The 15,944-nt window shown below is 46.1% G+C and overlaps 1 protein-coding gene across 29 annotated transcripts in view; it reads left to right on the forward strand.

Moving 5' to 3' along the window:
• The window catches only part of PTPRD (protein tyrosine phosphatase receptor type D), a 1,167,048-nt gene that overhangs the window by 1,033,734 nt on the left and 117,370 nt on the right, over positions 1-15,944 (forward strand). For all 29 annotated transcript variants that reach the window (XM_077921375.1, XM_077921383.1, XM_077921379.1 and 26 more), the window contains 2 exons: positions 7,725-7,934; positions 12,559-12,719. In XM_077921375.1, the coding sequence (XP_077777501.1) occupies positions 7,725-7,934; positions 12,559-12,719 (371 nt within the window). The remainder of the gene's footprint in view (positions 1-7,724; positions 7,935-12,558; positions 12,720-15,944) is intronic.

A 15,944-nucleotide genomic window follows, 5' to 3' on the forward strand; every position in this document is an offset into this window, starting at 1 on the left:
GTGCCCTGGGCAGCAGGAAACAGCGGGACATGCCCTTCTTCATTGCCAGTATTATACAGACATTCGAGCCAGGTTTATCCAGCCCATCCTATATAAATTCCCAGGGCATTCAGTACAACACAACATCTCCTTATTACTACAGGATGAAAGCCCAGTCTGTGGAATGCTTTCCCCAGGGAAGTTCGCCTGGCACCTTCACTATACACCTTTAGGCGCCAGGCAAAAACGTTCCTTTTCAATCAGCCTTTGCCTGACTTGATCTTCTGTACATCCTATACCCTTTTTAAAATGCTGGCTCTTTGGGAGTTTTTTTAATTGGGTTGTTGGTTTTGTTTGGGTTTTATGTATTTGATATTTTATGTGAACCGCCCTGAGACCTTCAGGTATAGGGTGATATAGAAATTAAATAAATAAAAATAATAATTAGTAAATTCCTACTCAGGTCATCTTAGTTATCTGAAAATTCATTATCATGTGTGAGGTATTCTCGTTCTGTGTTATAATACGGTATCTTCTTGGATCCCTGTCCTTGTGTCATCATTATTTTTTTTGTATCGAGTGTGGTTTATGGACTTGAGGGATTGAGGGGGTCTCCTTAGTGCTGTCAATATGATCTGTACAGCAGCACAGCCCCTCTCTGTGGAAGAGGAAGCAATAGTCTTCAAAGCCTATACCAGGCATCCCCAAACTTAGCCCTTCAGATGTTTTGGGACTACAACTCCCATCATCCCTAGCTAACAGGACCAGTGGTCAGGGATGCTGAGAATTGTAGTCCAAAAAAATCTGGAGGGCCGTGTTTGGGGATGCCTGGCCTATACCTTGCCTATATACTCCCCCAGCTGGAGGAACCATCCTGTTAACTGATTGTCCTCCAGTCTACTCTTCAAATAGAAATTAATAGTAACACCAATTTCCATTTTCTTCACAAACAACAACAACAACAACAAAACCCTAAGGAGCTTACTCTTTTTGAATTGCCCTAACAAAAATATAGTCCAGCCTCATTTCAGGCACAATGTCTACACAGATTTCCTCAGGACTCAATAGAACCCATTGGTCATTGTTATAAAGAATGGGAGGACTCTGTATTTCTCTTAAGCCATAAGCCAACTCCATGACTTTCGGCTGCGTTTTGCTTGTACTAACAACATTCAGTATGTGCAGACTGCTTGCTTTAATGTGGTTTCTTCTTTTTAATGACCTGGAGTTGTCTAGAGAGGCAAAAAGCAGCTAAACTCAGTTTTAGTTGCCATCAAACACGGCGGAACAATTAAAAATTCAACAGTCCAGTAACGGGACACAGACCATTTTTAACTTGCAAAACTACACAGTCCATTTCAGCAAAATTAACAGATTCCAGTCTGAATTCTGTAGTTGACATTGACCTTTCTCGCCATTAAGTTCTTTGGGTCTGTGCTGCTGCTGCTGCCGCTTTCCATAACAAAGGGTCATTTTAATCATCGTGCAAGTTGTGGTGCATTAATCTGTATAATAGTTTGATAAAGGACATTTATTAAATTCAGAAACATTTGGGGCAGGATGGGTTCTTTTCCATTTTTTACAGATACAATTGAGACCACATTGTAGAATTAATGGTGGAAGAAATAAGATATGCATTGACTGGAAAATGAAAATTGTTTCTGATCGAGAGCTGAAGCCCTTCATATATCTTTCAGAATTGCTTCCAATAGTAACTCACGAGGGGACGGAAAACATCTCCAAAGTGAGCTACTCTTCATGCAGCGACTCTGAAGTTTCTGATACTTTAGATTTCTTAAAGCTTCTAAGAGAACTCCCTGTTTTAAGTTGTGCATGTTAATACTGTGCTCATGGAATGCCTGTACAAATATTATCAATGTGTGTGTTCCAGCTTTGCAGCGGTGATACATTTATCCATAACAATGAAGTATCAGGAAACACAGTGACTTCAGGGTTGTCTCTGTAGGCAGAATTAGCCTTAGATTAGATTTTGCCGTTAAAGCTAAACTCCTTGCCTCTGAAATTGCCAAAATTTCAGTCGCTTTTCATGGAGAACGCAGATTGTTTCATGGTCACATTGTCATAGTTTATTGTTTCCTGTGTTGTCCTGCTGCATGTTTTGTGACTTTTTATCATTAGTATTTTTCAATAAAGCACAATTGCAGCTCTATCCTGTCCTGTGTGTGAACACATAAAAGGCTATCGAGGCCTCAAATGGTCCTTGTGCTTAAAATTTTTTCTTTATTCTCAGTCCATGCACTTTTTAATGCTTCTTGTTGGTTGCTGCTAGGAAATTAGTGATGAATGGCCTTTCTTAATTACCTCGGTGTCAGTTTCTGTATCCGCAGAGGAGACGATCGTTGATCACTTGTTTCTTCTCATTTTTCTCTCAGTTGTTTATAGCACAACAGTATTATTTTGCGATTTGAAAGAAGTAAGAGGACACCAGTAATTAACATGAACAAGCACTGGCAAAATTAAGAAGCTATTCATCATTAATCCCTACCTCCCCCACCCAGTTCAGCAGGAAGGAATTAGAGATCTTCAGGCAGGAAACCTTTAGTTAACATTGGAAAGGGTATTTGCTGAATGGTACTTCTCACAGTGTTGGCACTGATAAAAGTATTGATGACTGATATAGTGGTATATGTGAAAAGGACCTAGGGTGTCTTGGCTGACCACAAGCTTAACATGAGTCAAGAGTGTAAAGCAGCAGGGAAAAAGCTAATGCTATTCTAGGCTGCATCAACAGAAGTATAGTGTTTAGATCAAGGGAAGTAATAGTGCCATTCTATTCTGCCTTGCTAAGACCGCACCTGGAATACTGTGTCCAATTCTGGGCACTGTAATTTAAGAAGGATGCTAACAAGCTGGAACATGTGCAGTGGTGCCTGTCACTTGAGAGATGCCCAAGTGCAGCTCCAGCTAAAAAAAAGCTCTGCCCACTGGGTATATAAAGGGCAAGGTGGCCTCTCAAGTAACCTTTAGGCATCTTCTATCATATGCAGTGTCCAACATCTGGAACAGAGTATGGAGAAATAAACTAAAAGAAAGTAACATGAGCCCAGATTGGCCATTATTTCAACAATAATGTAGCAAACCTCACACATAAATGCTATCTGCACAGCTGAAGAGAACCAACACCCTCTCTGACCACTAACATTTTGCATTACGAAAGTCTGGCTCTTGAGAACATACTTCCAGGGCAGACATAGGCAAACTCGGCCCTCCAGATGTTTTGGGACTACAACTACCATCATCCCTAGCTAACAGGACCAGTGGTCAGGGATGATGGGAGTTGTAGTCCCAAAACATCTGGAGGCCCGAGTTTTCCTATGCCTGTTCCAGGGTGTACCTCCAACGACAACTTCCAAAAGCAGTAGGTGATGATACAATTTACCCAAAGAGGCCTAGAAAACTTAAGGAAGGGTGCTGATGAATCTGTAGTAAAAGCTTTAGAAGATGCTTAAGAATGTTTACATTTGTGCTCTGTTGCACACCATAAACCAATTTCAACTGAGAGAGAGAGAGAGAAGGAGAGAGAGAGAGAGAGAGAGAGAGAGAGAGAGAGAAGTGTCTTTTCCTTTCATATCTTGTTCAAATTGAATTCACTAAGCACTGGAAGTCCCACCATCCCAGCCTAGTGCATTTTATTATTCTGTGAACCAACAGTGAAGATGATATTATTTCATGTAAGACTCTCTCAGCAGAGTCAACTAATGCCACCAACTTTTATGCTAAATGCCATTTATACATTTATTTTCTGCAAAAGGGTGCGTGTGGCATCTAAATATTGCATTTTGTGCCTTTTGTAAGTTCTGCCTAGCTTTATTTTCTAAGTACATTGCATTTAAACTTTCTTCAGCTGAAATCCTAATATTAACATGAAAATGCCTTTGCTAAATAATATTAAAATGCATTTCTAAATGTTGTGAAATCTGCAAGAAGAATGTATTACAAGAATCTGCAAGAGTATTACAAAAAAAATACACAAGAATAAGAACATATTATGGAAAGGATCTGGAAGGTATTTGGGAACAGATTTTGATGACTTCATTGCTTTTCAAATTAACCTTCATCGGGAGGGGGAAAAGCATCTCAAGGGATGCACATGATGCTAATGATATATGACAACAGCATCATCTATAACTAAAATATGAATGAAGGAAGGGGTGCACTTCAGGTCTATTCATTCATGTGATTTAGGGTGAAATCTTCCTCCTCTCTAACTTACGCTAGTGCAGAGACATACACATGTAATCACAAATCTTGATTTCCAAATGAAAACCAATTTCTCAGTTCTTTTGGCACGGGCAAAAATAAATATTTTGTACAGTTGTCCCTTTACAAAATTTTACTCCTTTGATTCTAGAGACCAGACTTATATGTAACTTCAGCTTCCGCAGTTAAGGACAAATGTAAACGTCTTTTTCTACAATACAATTTTCTGTACTGTCCTGAACCTAAGCATACCCGGAGGCAAGTCCTGATAGTGCAACCAGTCCCAAGGGCAACACCAGAGAGTAGTCAGACAGACCAAATGGTCAAAAACTGGTCCAGGTATGATATAACAAGCAAGGTCAAACTCCTGCCTCCAGGGTTGGGACCTGGGGTTCGTCCCGAATTCACAGGCCGGTGGAGTTCCTGAAGCAGCCAAGCTGTGCTCCATCGATGGAGAAAGTTGAGCTGACACAGAGTCTCTGCCTTGCTTCCCTTCTATCCTTTGCAAGCTTGATTGATGCACCTTGATTGATTGTTCCAGCTGAGTAGCTGTGTCTCTCCACTTAACAAAGCGGGTGGCCCTCACCTGCCCTGAGCCTAATCTAGCTGAGGGACCACAACATCCTAATGAGTCCCATGATCTCCACCTGGCCCCTGGTGAGCTGGGCTGTGTTCCTTTACCTGCCTCAGTCTCCTGGAGTGCACTTCTCCCTGTTCCTGACACCTCAGAACTTTCCATGTCTGTGAAGATGGGGAAACCTCTGGTTCTGTTTATGTGTTCCCTCCTCTGTCTCCCCTGAACTGTTGGCTGGCCCTGCAAGGTCCTCTGATGTCCTGTGAGTTCCTCCTAAGTCCCCAACCTCCCCTTCCCCATATTCAGCTAGTCCTGGTGTGTACCAGTTGTGGCTACACCCCTCACCATGATCTTCTTCCCTTTCCTCTGTGTCATTGCCAATTCATGGCATGTTCTTAGAATGTCATATGCACTCTTCTTACTACAAGCATACTAGCATATCTGTCAGAGCTGCCCCAGATCCCAGCTCACAGAGGACCAACGCCAGTCCGTTGTTATATTAAATAGTCTTTATTGAAGTTCAGTTTCTCATTTACAGCCACGGCGCGCAGCTCTACGTCTTAAACCCAAGACCGCCGAAGCTCCGTCTGAGTCTCCTCCCCCCAGACACCAGTTTAAGACCCTAGCCTTGCTCCACCTCTTTCTCTGCTCCCTCTTCCTCTGGGTCCGCCTGTCCGCCGGGGTTTTCCCCTTTCTAGACTCTTCTGACGCTGACTCCCCCGAGTCTTCCCCCTCCCTCCGGCGGGCTTTAGGACCTGGTTCCCAATCCGGGCTTTCTGCTGTCCCGCGTGCCTGTACATTTGAACTTGGCATGCGCGCCCAGCCTGCCACCTTCCTTCTGACCGTTATACTGCTCCTGTCGCTGCTTGCCGGAGGAGACGCTGACTCTGACCTATGGGACTCTTCCCCCCCACTACGCTCCGGTGGGGAAGCTGGCCCTGATTTCCAGCTACTGCTCTGGGAGTCTCCGCTGGCCCCCTGCTTCTGGTGTGTCCCTCCTGGGACCCCCCTTGCCCTGGCCATCGGTGCCCCCTTCTGGGAATCTTCTGATTCACTGGAGAGGCTCATGGAATCTCTCGGGTCACTGTCATTCTGCCCTCCGCTGCCCTCAGATTCTTCCCCTTCGCTCTCCATTTCCTCTCTCCCCTGCACCTCTGCTCCTGAGCCCCTGACAATATCTTTTAAACATTTTTGCTAACTTATTTCATTCCTAAACCTGTTCACTGGTATCGACATTCTGCAGCATAGACATAACGTAATGATTTGTGGCATTAATAGTTAGTTAAACACAATGTGTGCTGGACCCGGGGGTAACCCATGAAACACGGTCCAGGACCGGTCCAGAATCCTAAGGTTCTGCTGGGAGTCAGTCTGACAGGGCCAAGGCAGGACACGAGGCAGGAAACCAGGCAAGGACAGGTACAGGATCTCAGGCAGGATTTAGCATACAGCAGTGTTGCTCCCGCAACCTGGGGCGGGATCCGACAGCCTTTTACCTTTGTCAGAGTAGCGGCTGGTCCTGATCCTCTGACGACTCACCTCCCTGTTTTGCCCGAAGGTGAGCACTCCTCCTGCGAGTACTCAGGTCTCTCCTTCTCTCAGACCTTAGTCTTTGCAGCTCGGGAGACATCAATGAGTTACTAGACCCAGAGGCCGCCTCAGCCTCCCCTGACCAAACCGGTAGTGGAGCAGTTCTAAGTGATGGCCCAGCTGAAGGCAACGAGGTCATCCCCACATCTGGAGCCAGGGCAGGCTCAGGCCCCTGACTCGGCCCAGCTGGTGTTTGTTGCAGGGGAACATGTGCAGACTGGGACTCTCCAGGATCAGGCCCCAGACTTGGTTCAGATGATGCCTGAGGAAAAGGATCCAGTGCAGACTGAGTCTCCTCTGGTTCCGAATCCAAGCCCGAGTCCCAGGCCATCACACAATGTGATGATAAATTAGGACCTTTGTACTCGCAGGAGGAGTGCTCGCCTTCGGGCAAAACAGGGAGGTGAGTCGTCGGAGGATCAAGACCGGCCGCATCTGTGGCTTCTTTGGGAACCTGCAGACACTCGTCTGTGCAATAAGCCAAGGTTTGGTTTAGCATGATGTGTTAAACAAGCACTAAGCTAACTGCATAAATGGTGCAACTTTTTAAACACTTAAAAACAGTAATTTTTTCTTATTTAAAAAAGTTTTTGGGTGTGGGTTGACTTGCAGTCTGTTGATGTCGTAATGAGTTAAGTGCCGTAGATCGCTTACCTTTTTTCTGTACTGGCTGTAGCATTTTAAAAATATTTTGCTTCAATTTTGCAATAAAAAACCATTAACTTGATGAAAAAAAGTGTCTTATTGCTGACCGTCATTTGATATGTGATGGGGGAAATGGTAATACTCATATCTCAAATGCCTCATAGTCTTTATTTTTTGTATGTTTTCCTTTAAAAAGAATTGGTGTGGACAACAATATCCTTAACTAAAAGTTCATTTTTAAAAATCTGATGTTGACATCCTCTTCTTGCTAAGAATAAAGAGTATATATGAGATTTACATATATAAATGAGATTTACAACTACGCTATGCATTTCCACTCAGTAGTAAGCCCATTGAATTGAATGGTACCTACTCCTAGCTAAGTGTAACAGAGGTTTTTCCTGAACTGAGAATGAGGCTGCAAGTTGTGTGGAACTCTAAAGAGGCGTACTACTTAATATAAAAGTGCTGGCATTATTGTAATTTATAGCACACTCCTGTACATTTCTATTCTGAAGCAAGCCTCATGGGACTTACTCCCAGATAACTGTAACTGGGGTTGTCATGAAATGACACTGAATTTTATTTTTTGTAGTTCCTAGGACTTAATACATTTTTCAAAAAATCAGCCTGTCAATAAGTTACATTAATCTTGTTTACAGTTATCTTTCTGTTTTCTCCCTTTTCTCTCTCTTTTTCCTCTCCTACCCCAAAGCTACTTAAAGAGATAGCACGGAAACGCCGAAGTATTCGTTTGGGGAGGGAAGCAGATTTAAAGCCATATATTGCAGCACACTTTGAAGTTCTTCCTACTGAGTTCACCCTGGGGGATAAGAAACAGTATGGTGGTTTTGAAAACAAGCAGCTCCAAAACGGCCAAGAATATGTCGTCTTTATTTTAGCTGTTATGGAACACTCGGAATCTGTAAGTTGACTGCAAGTTTTATGTTGTTCCTAAAAATGTATCTCTCCGATGCCTCCGTAGCATTCGAGCAAACGCTTGACATTTCTGTTCCTTTCATAATACAGTGGTGCCTCGCAAGACGAAATTAATTCGTTCCGCAAGTTTTTCGTCTTGCGATGCACGGTTTCCCATAGGAATGCATTGAAAATCAATTAATGCGTTCCTATGGAAACCGACTTCAGACCAGGTCCGGGGACAATCTGTCCCCCGACCTCTTCTGAAGGCTGGGGGGGGGGGAGAGAAAGTCTTTGCTCCCCCCCCCCACGGCAGCATTTTAAAATCGCCCCGGACAGCGGAGGACTTCTCCGCTGTCCGGGGCGATTTAAAAGCCCCTGGGAAGGCAGGCAGGGGGGACAAAGACTTTTGCCCCCCGCCCGCCTTCAGAAGAGGTCCTGGACCTCTTCTGAAGGCTGGCGGGGGGCGAAAATCTTTGTCCCCCCCTGCCTGCCTGCCTGCCTTTAAAAGCCCTCTCCCGGGCTTTTTTCTCACTTAAAAGCCTTTAAAAGCCGCTCTCCCGGGAGGGCTTTTAAAGGCAGGCAGGCAGGGGGGACAAAGACTTTTGCCCCCCGCCAGCCTTCAGAAGAGGTCCAGGACCTCTTCTGAAGGCTGGCGGGGGGCAAAAGTCTTTGTCCCCCCTGTCTGCCTTCCCAGGGGCTTTTAAATCACCCCGGACAGCGGAGAAGTCCTCCGCTGTCCGGGGCGATTTTAAAATGCTGCCGTCCCGGGGGAGCAAAGACTTTCGCCCCCCTGGGAAGGAAGGCAGGGGGGACAAAGACTTTTGCCCCCCGCCCGCCTTCAGAAGAGGTCCTGGACCTCTTCTGAAGGCTGGCGGGGGGCAAAAGTCTTTGTCCCCCCTGTCTGCCTTCCCAGGGGCTTTTAAATCACCCCGGACAGCGGAGAAGTCCTCCGCTGTCCGGGGCGATTTTAAAATGCTGCCGTCCCGGGGGAGCAAAGACTTTCGCCCCCCTGGGAAGGAAGGCAGGGGGGACAAAGACTTTTGCCCCCCGCCCGCCTTCAGAAGAGGTCCTGGACCTCTTCTGAAGGCGGGCGGGGGGCGAAAGTCTTTGCTCCCCCCCCGCCTGCCTTCAAAAGCCGTCGGGGAGAGCGGAGCGTTCTCCGCTCTCCCGGGAAGGCAGGCGGACCTCTTCTAAAGGCGGGCGGGGGGCGAAAGTCTTTGCTCCCCCCCCGCCTGCCTTCAAAAGCCGTCGGGGAGAGCGGAGCGTTCTCCGCTCTCCCGGGAAGGCAGGCAGGCGGGAGCAAAGTCTTTCGCCCCCCCCCCGCCCGCCTTCAGAAGAGGTCCAGGACCTCTTCTGAAGGCGGGCGGGGGGCGAAAGTCTTTGCTCCCCCCCCGCCTGCCTTCAAAAGCCGTCGGGGAGAGCGGAGCGTTCTCCGCTCTCCCGGGAAGGCAGGCAGGCGGGAGCAAAGTCTTTCGCCCCCCGCCCGCCTTCAGAAGAGGTCCAGGACCTCTTCTGAAGGCGGGCGAGGGGCGAAAGACTTTGCTCCCCCGGGACGGCAGCATTTTAAAATCGCCCCGGACAGCGGAGAAGTCCCCCGCTGTCCCGGGGTTTTTTAAAAACCTCTCCGCCCCCCTGCCAGGCTTCGGAGCAGCCTTCCGAAGCCTGGCGGCGGGAGGAGGTCCGAGGACAGTGGGGAAGACGCGCTTCCCCGCTGTCCTGGAGATTTCCCTATGGGCTGTCGTCTTGCGAAGCAAGCCCATAGGGAAATTCGTTTTGCGAAGCGCCTCCAAAACGGAAAACCCTTTCGTCTAGCGGGTTTTCCGTCTTGCGAGGCGTTCGTCTTGCGGGGTACCACTGTATTAATTGCATATTGTGGGAAGTGGTGCTTTCCCTTCACTTATTTGAATGACTTCGCCAGTTTTGGATAAGTCTCTCTACATAAAAGCAAAGATCCTTTTCACATACCCAGCAATGTGGATAAGTTCAGTGCACAAGGATGCAGCAAGTTTGCCCAATGCCTAAATTGCCTTATGGATTGCCTTTATGCCAATATGCACATACCAGATATATGTGATTACTCCCACCCTCACCCTTCCTTGCACACATGCAGGGCCGGATTTAGGTTTGATGAGGCCCTAAGCTCCTGAAGGCAATGGGGCCCTTTATATGTCCAGCTGTCCTGGTTGCTGTTTTTTTGTGTTGAATATCTGCTATATGGTAATTTATGGACCTAATAGGTATCTAAAGCCATTTGCACCTAACAAAATTGCCAGTCCATGCAGAATGTAGGCACCCTATATATAGAAATGAGCAAACCAGTGATATTTTAGGGAGCAGGCTAGCAGGCAGGGCCCATTACTTACATCATAGGAGCCTACACAACACAAAACACTGTTGCTGTATGTAGGTTTTATTTTATTTGTTTTTTATCTTATATTTTGGAAATATACACGCAGGTTTTTTCCCCTTTAAGTTTTTTAGGGGCCCCCAAGACATAGCTGTCAACGTTTCCCTTTTTTAAAGGGAAATTCCCTTATTCCGAATAGGATTCCTCGCAAGAAAAGGGAAAAGTTGACAGCTATGCCCCAAGAGAGTGTGGCCCTAAACTTGTTTAGCTTATACGTAAATCTGGCACTGCACACATGCATGTAAAAGGTTAACGGTTATGCATTCACAGTGCACATGCGTTGCCATATAGATATTATCAGGGGATTCAGCAGGATTTTCTGGTTTCAGTAAACTGTGGGCTGGACCTTCTGAAACACTTGCAAAAGGGGAGACACATCTGCATAAAATTTGCATAGACTTGTGTCTTATGCAAATTTCTGCCCTCTTTTGCAGATATAGTGGAGGGCCTCAAAACAAATTGGGGAACACACTTGTAATAAAATGTATGAGAGACAGAATGTGAACAGGTGAAGCTTTCCCCATAATTTTATTGCCATAGTAGAAATGGCTTATGCTGTTGAATTTCTGCCTGTTCCACAACTGTTAAAGGCACAAGAACCCCATTTCCACACACACACACACCCAGTGCAAGTGCAAAACCATAGCCTAGGCTGAATGGAAGCTGCATTAAACACAAATAGGCTTACTTCTGAGTAGGCATGTATACCATTGTACTATAAGTTAACTACACAATGCATTCTTATTGAGTGCCTGGTCTTTAGCTCTTGTACAGCAAAAGACACGTCTCAACCTCTTCGCAAAGTTTTCACGTTTTGCATTTGCTGTGCGATTGGGGTTGGATCCTTTAACATCCACTCACACTTATTGTGTGTTAGTACTTGCACAAAATAAGTTACAATATGACTTTGAACCCACCGCGGGAAAGATGCATCCTAGTTACTGGGGGGGGGGGGATGAAGATAAAACTAGAGAGATTCCAAGGACTAGAAAATGAAGCAGAAGCAGGGGAACTGCACTAAAGTGAGGGCAAAACAGCAGATCTTTAAAACCCCAGGGATTCTTATCACTTTCCAAACAACTCACTCATCAATCACAGCTCTGATTTCACTCATTAGTTAAACACCCTGAAAGGCAGGAGAAGCCATATTGCAGAAATTGCTTTGAATGGTAGTGGCATGTTTCATTTCATAATTTCCTTTCAAGGAGGGCTAGAGACTTTGTTTTTTTAAAATAAAAAATGAAAGCTCAGAGTGTGGGTACGCTGGTGGTTGTGTGCCAATTGCATGAGTATCACCTGTTCCAGGTGTCTATGACCCTTGGCAGGTGCCAAGGGGACCAAACTGCACATTGACTTGGCTCACATTTCTGGGTATGTTGAATCACTATCAACATCTTAACCATCACTGTTCATATCCTGTGCAAGTCATAAGGTTTGCTTCTTGAAATCTCTGATCGGTGTTACTGAGGCGTGAGCTTCGCAGTGGAGTCTTATCATGCCTCTGAAAGAAGGCTTTTCTTGCCGCGAGACATATTGCTCAGTCAGTGGTGCTCATTGCCAAACATCTTTGGAAAAGAGGGAACTAATCAAGGACATGCACAGCTAGTTTCTTTAATTATAGTAATTTGCCACTGACTTTATCAGTGAAATGTAGCAGAGTTGGAAAATAATGTAACAAAAAGGAGAATTCCTGAGGTGATCTAAATAATGAGTTGTGCTTTCCCTCTTATGCAATCCATCTCTTTCTTATGTCCCTTTTATGCTTGAGCTGTTTTAACTGCATGTAATACAGTTTTAAAAAATAATTAAGCACAAATGGAAAGAGGATTGTGGGAAGGTGTAGCAGCAGACATTAACATTTTTACATACAAGTGTATTCCTAATTGGCTCTTAAACCTGTCATGTGTGTGTGCTGGGCTGAGCCTATTGAGATTAATTAATTCTAGTCAAAGGCTTGTTTCCTGGTGGGGGTTTTTCTGTGAGTTTTGTCTAAGTGCAAGAGGGGCTTTTGTTTAGTCTACTTTTATGCCTATACAATGCACTTATTTGGTTTCCCTTTTCTACTTTTATCTTGAAACGGACCCAAAGCTTTGAATAAAAGCTTTGAGTGTGAAATAGAGAAAGCCCAATACACCCAGCTTCAGTTGATAAAAACCTATTTTTTAGAGTATTTTTGAAAAATGGTACTGTACTGTTAAATACGAATCTTATTTCCCTCTAGACCATGTATGCAACCAGCCCATATTCTGAAACGGTTGTATCAGTGGATCTTAACCCCCAGCCAATTACAGATGAAGAAGAAGGCTTGATTTGGGTTGTAGGACCAGTTCTTGCAGTTGTGTTTATCATCTGTATTGTTATAGCTATACTCCTTTACAAAAGGTAAGTTTACAAAATAGTTTATAGTTTAGATATGTTAGTCATTCCTGGGGTAGAAAGAAATGTGATTCCTTTTACAGATGCCTTTCTCTTCAGTTTCATCAGTTATGGATACCTTTCTCATCCGAGCTGTTATGTCTCAGATACGCAAAATCCTTCTATTACAAGCCTTGGTTTTTCAGGCGCATTTGGCTGCGTATAGACTTCTGAGAGGCCTGGAAGTCTTTCCTAGATCTCTGTAGAGATGCAAAATAAAAATAGGAAGCAATAATTTCACAAGGTTGAGTTGCCCCATTGGCAGTGTAACCCTTCTGTTAGAACCAAAGGCTAGGTGAGAAAGTTTAGGGATTGTCTTCTTTCTGACATGTCTACTGGAAATGTGATACACCAGCTTATCTGGGCAAAAGCTTCCATGCATACACATTCAAGAGGTAGCAAGAACTAAAGTATTTCCTCAAATGCAAAGAATGGAACCATACTATAAATAACTGGTAGTTTAATAAAACTCAACCAGTGGATACTGTCCAGTTCTAAGGAAACTTTACCCCAAAGTCTAGGATCGCAGCTAAATACGTGCATTTTGAATGAGTTTTATTCGCCCTTCTGGGGATGAACTTAATTCCAAATACTGTGTCTTATTTTCCTACTGACCTCCAAGTTGTGGGCATTTCTCTTGTTAGGATACAGTTGGTCTGACACATGTGTCTTGCTTCACAGCAACAATCCAATATCCTAATGCCCAGCCATAAACCACAATAAATAAATTCAGCAAAGATGCTAGGAAGATGACTGCATGCTAAATATGCTCAGTTACTCATACAGAAAAAGAGTAGCAGTAGCTTCTCCTTTCAGAAGTCATATCAGGCAAAGATGTATCCATCAGCTTTTTCACAAAAGGTAAACTTGTTAGCAACTACAGCAACTCTCCAGCCCCCAGGCCTGTCCTGTGAGGCTCCACCCATAAGATTTCTCTTCTCCTACCAGCTGGGCTTCAGAATCTTTCCACTCATATTCCACAATCATCCAAAGTTAAGGCAACTTGTCCCAGCCCAGTATGCAACGATGTTGAAAAATGGAGTGTTTTTATTTGTTGTTTTATTATGGATTTTTGTAAGCCACCCCGAAAGCTGGTGTTGAAAGGCATATAAATGTTTTAATAATACTGATAAATTTGCAAAATAAATAATTTCTTTCTCTGATACTTGTGGCATTGCTGTAAGTACTACAAGTACAATTCAGCCATGCAAATCTAGTCCTTTGTAAGCCTGCTTGGAAGTAAGTAACACTGGGTTTGGCGAAGCTTACTCCCATGTAATCCGGTATAGATTTGCAGCCGTCCTGTACTGCAGTGTTTCCCAACCTTTTTTGGGCAAAGGCACACTTGTTTCATGAAAAAAATCTCGAGGCACACCACCATGCCAGATGGGGAAAGGTCACTTTTTACTTATGTAAAAAAAAAATAAAAAAATAGTAACTTCCAACGAATTCTGTAGGTCTTGTTTCTGAATCATTAAAGCTGCATTTGGGAAGGATTCGTAAGGGCGCACAGCAACTCAGTCCCACCAACTCCACAGCAGGGTTCTCAGGTTCAGTGAAGGGCTCCCTCAGGGGGGCACATATATACACCTGGGCTCCCGAAAAGCTACCGCAAGAGCCCTTCAGGAGTTCACATAGCGCAGGCCTGAAGGCTGCAGCTTCCCACTTAGCATCCTGCCAGAGGAGGAAACCTCAAGTGGTCGACCTGTTTTTTCCCCCTCCCGCCTCCCTTTTGGAGCGCAGAGTTTTGAAGGCCGGCATCAACTCCGTTTTCCCGGATACTTCCCGCTCGAACCGAGGGCTGGGTGAAGCAAGGGCGGCGCTGCGCGTTTTACCTCCACGGCGCAGGGGCTCTGGCTCGCCTTCAGCCACCGCACGACAGCGCTGGCTGCCACTTCGTCCTGCAGCAACAGCTCCAAAACAGCCGCCATGCCCACCTCTCTCCTCCTCTAGCACTACCACGCGGGCGAGCCTCCGGGGCGGGCGCACAAGGAGCGTGGGCGCCACCCCTCGACGCCGTCCCAAAAGCCGCCAAAAAGCCCTAAAAAAAGAGGAGCAGCAAAAAAAACACACCACACACGGGGGGCGTGTTCTAATTCGCTTCTAACTCCGGGTTAGAGCGCAGCACGTGGAGGATGGGTGGGGAAAGAGAGAGGAGGCGCACTGATAGAACGCCAGGCACGGGGGCCGCCAGGGAGAGCCAGCACGCGCCCCACCCCGGACGCTCGCGGCCACCGCCGTCCCTCCCTCCCAGGGAAGGCGGGATTAGAGCAAGCGCCCGGGCAGCAAGAAGCGCGCGCGCGCGCCGGCCCTGCCCTGGATCCCTCAGAACCGCCAGTCTCTGGGAAAGTGGGCGTGGCTTCAGAACTCTCAGGCAGCAGCGCCCGCCGCCCGGCAAGGCTTCCCATTGGGAGGCGCGAATGCTTTAGTGGACGGGGATTGGCGCAAATATAGGCAGGGCGGGCTGAGAGGAGGAGCCGCCGCCGAGGAGCAGCGGCACCAGCAGCGTTTCCTCTCCCCCCTCCCCTCCCGTGTCAACAAGCGGGGCGCCTGCGCCGGGGGTTTGCACGTCAGGCAGGCAGCCAGGCAGGCAGACGGCAAGAGCCCCGCGCTGGGCGGCCTCTCCTCGCCGCCGCCGCCCCGCCTCTCGCCGCCGACTCGCCCGCCTCCCTCCCACGGCACACCAGGCAATGTCTGGCGGCACACTAGTGTGCCGCGGAACACCGGTTGGGAAACACTGCTGTACTGTATCTACATTTCAAAAATATCTAAATTGGCATCAAATATGCAGATAAAGTGTTCATGCATTCAGTTCTGCAGGCCATGTTTGAGTCATACTACTAAGTGATTGCATTTTCCTAAGTGTTTCCACCAACCTTTCCCATTGTCACTTAATGATGAGTCATGCCATAACCATACAATACCTCCAGTTTAAAGCACTAAATGAACTTGAATGGTGGGAACCTGGCAACATCCCCTGGCCTTAGCCAAGCTGGCAGAAAGAGAGAAAATTCACCAAGGAGAAGGCAACAAGCGCCAGTACTTCTGGCAAACAGATGTTTATGGAGCTCAATGTGTTTTTTTGGAGAAGTCTCCTTCACCAGGAGCTATAGACAAAACACAATTAAAAGAACGATAATGCTTAAGGGACAACATTGTTATTAGTGCAACAAAACATGCAAAACCACATAA

This window comes from Podarcis muralis, chromosome 17 (genome assembly GCF_964188315.1).
Source record: "Podarcis muralis chromosome 17, rPodMur119.hap1.1, whole genome shotgun sequence".
In the NCBI taxonomy this organism is placed as follows: Eukaryota; Metazoa; Chordata; class Lepidosauria; order Squamata; family Lacertidae; genus Podarcis; species Podarcis muralis.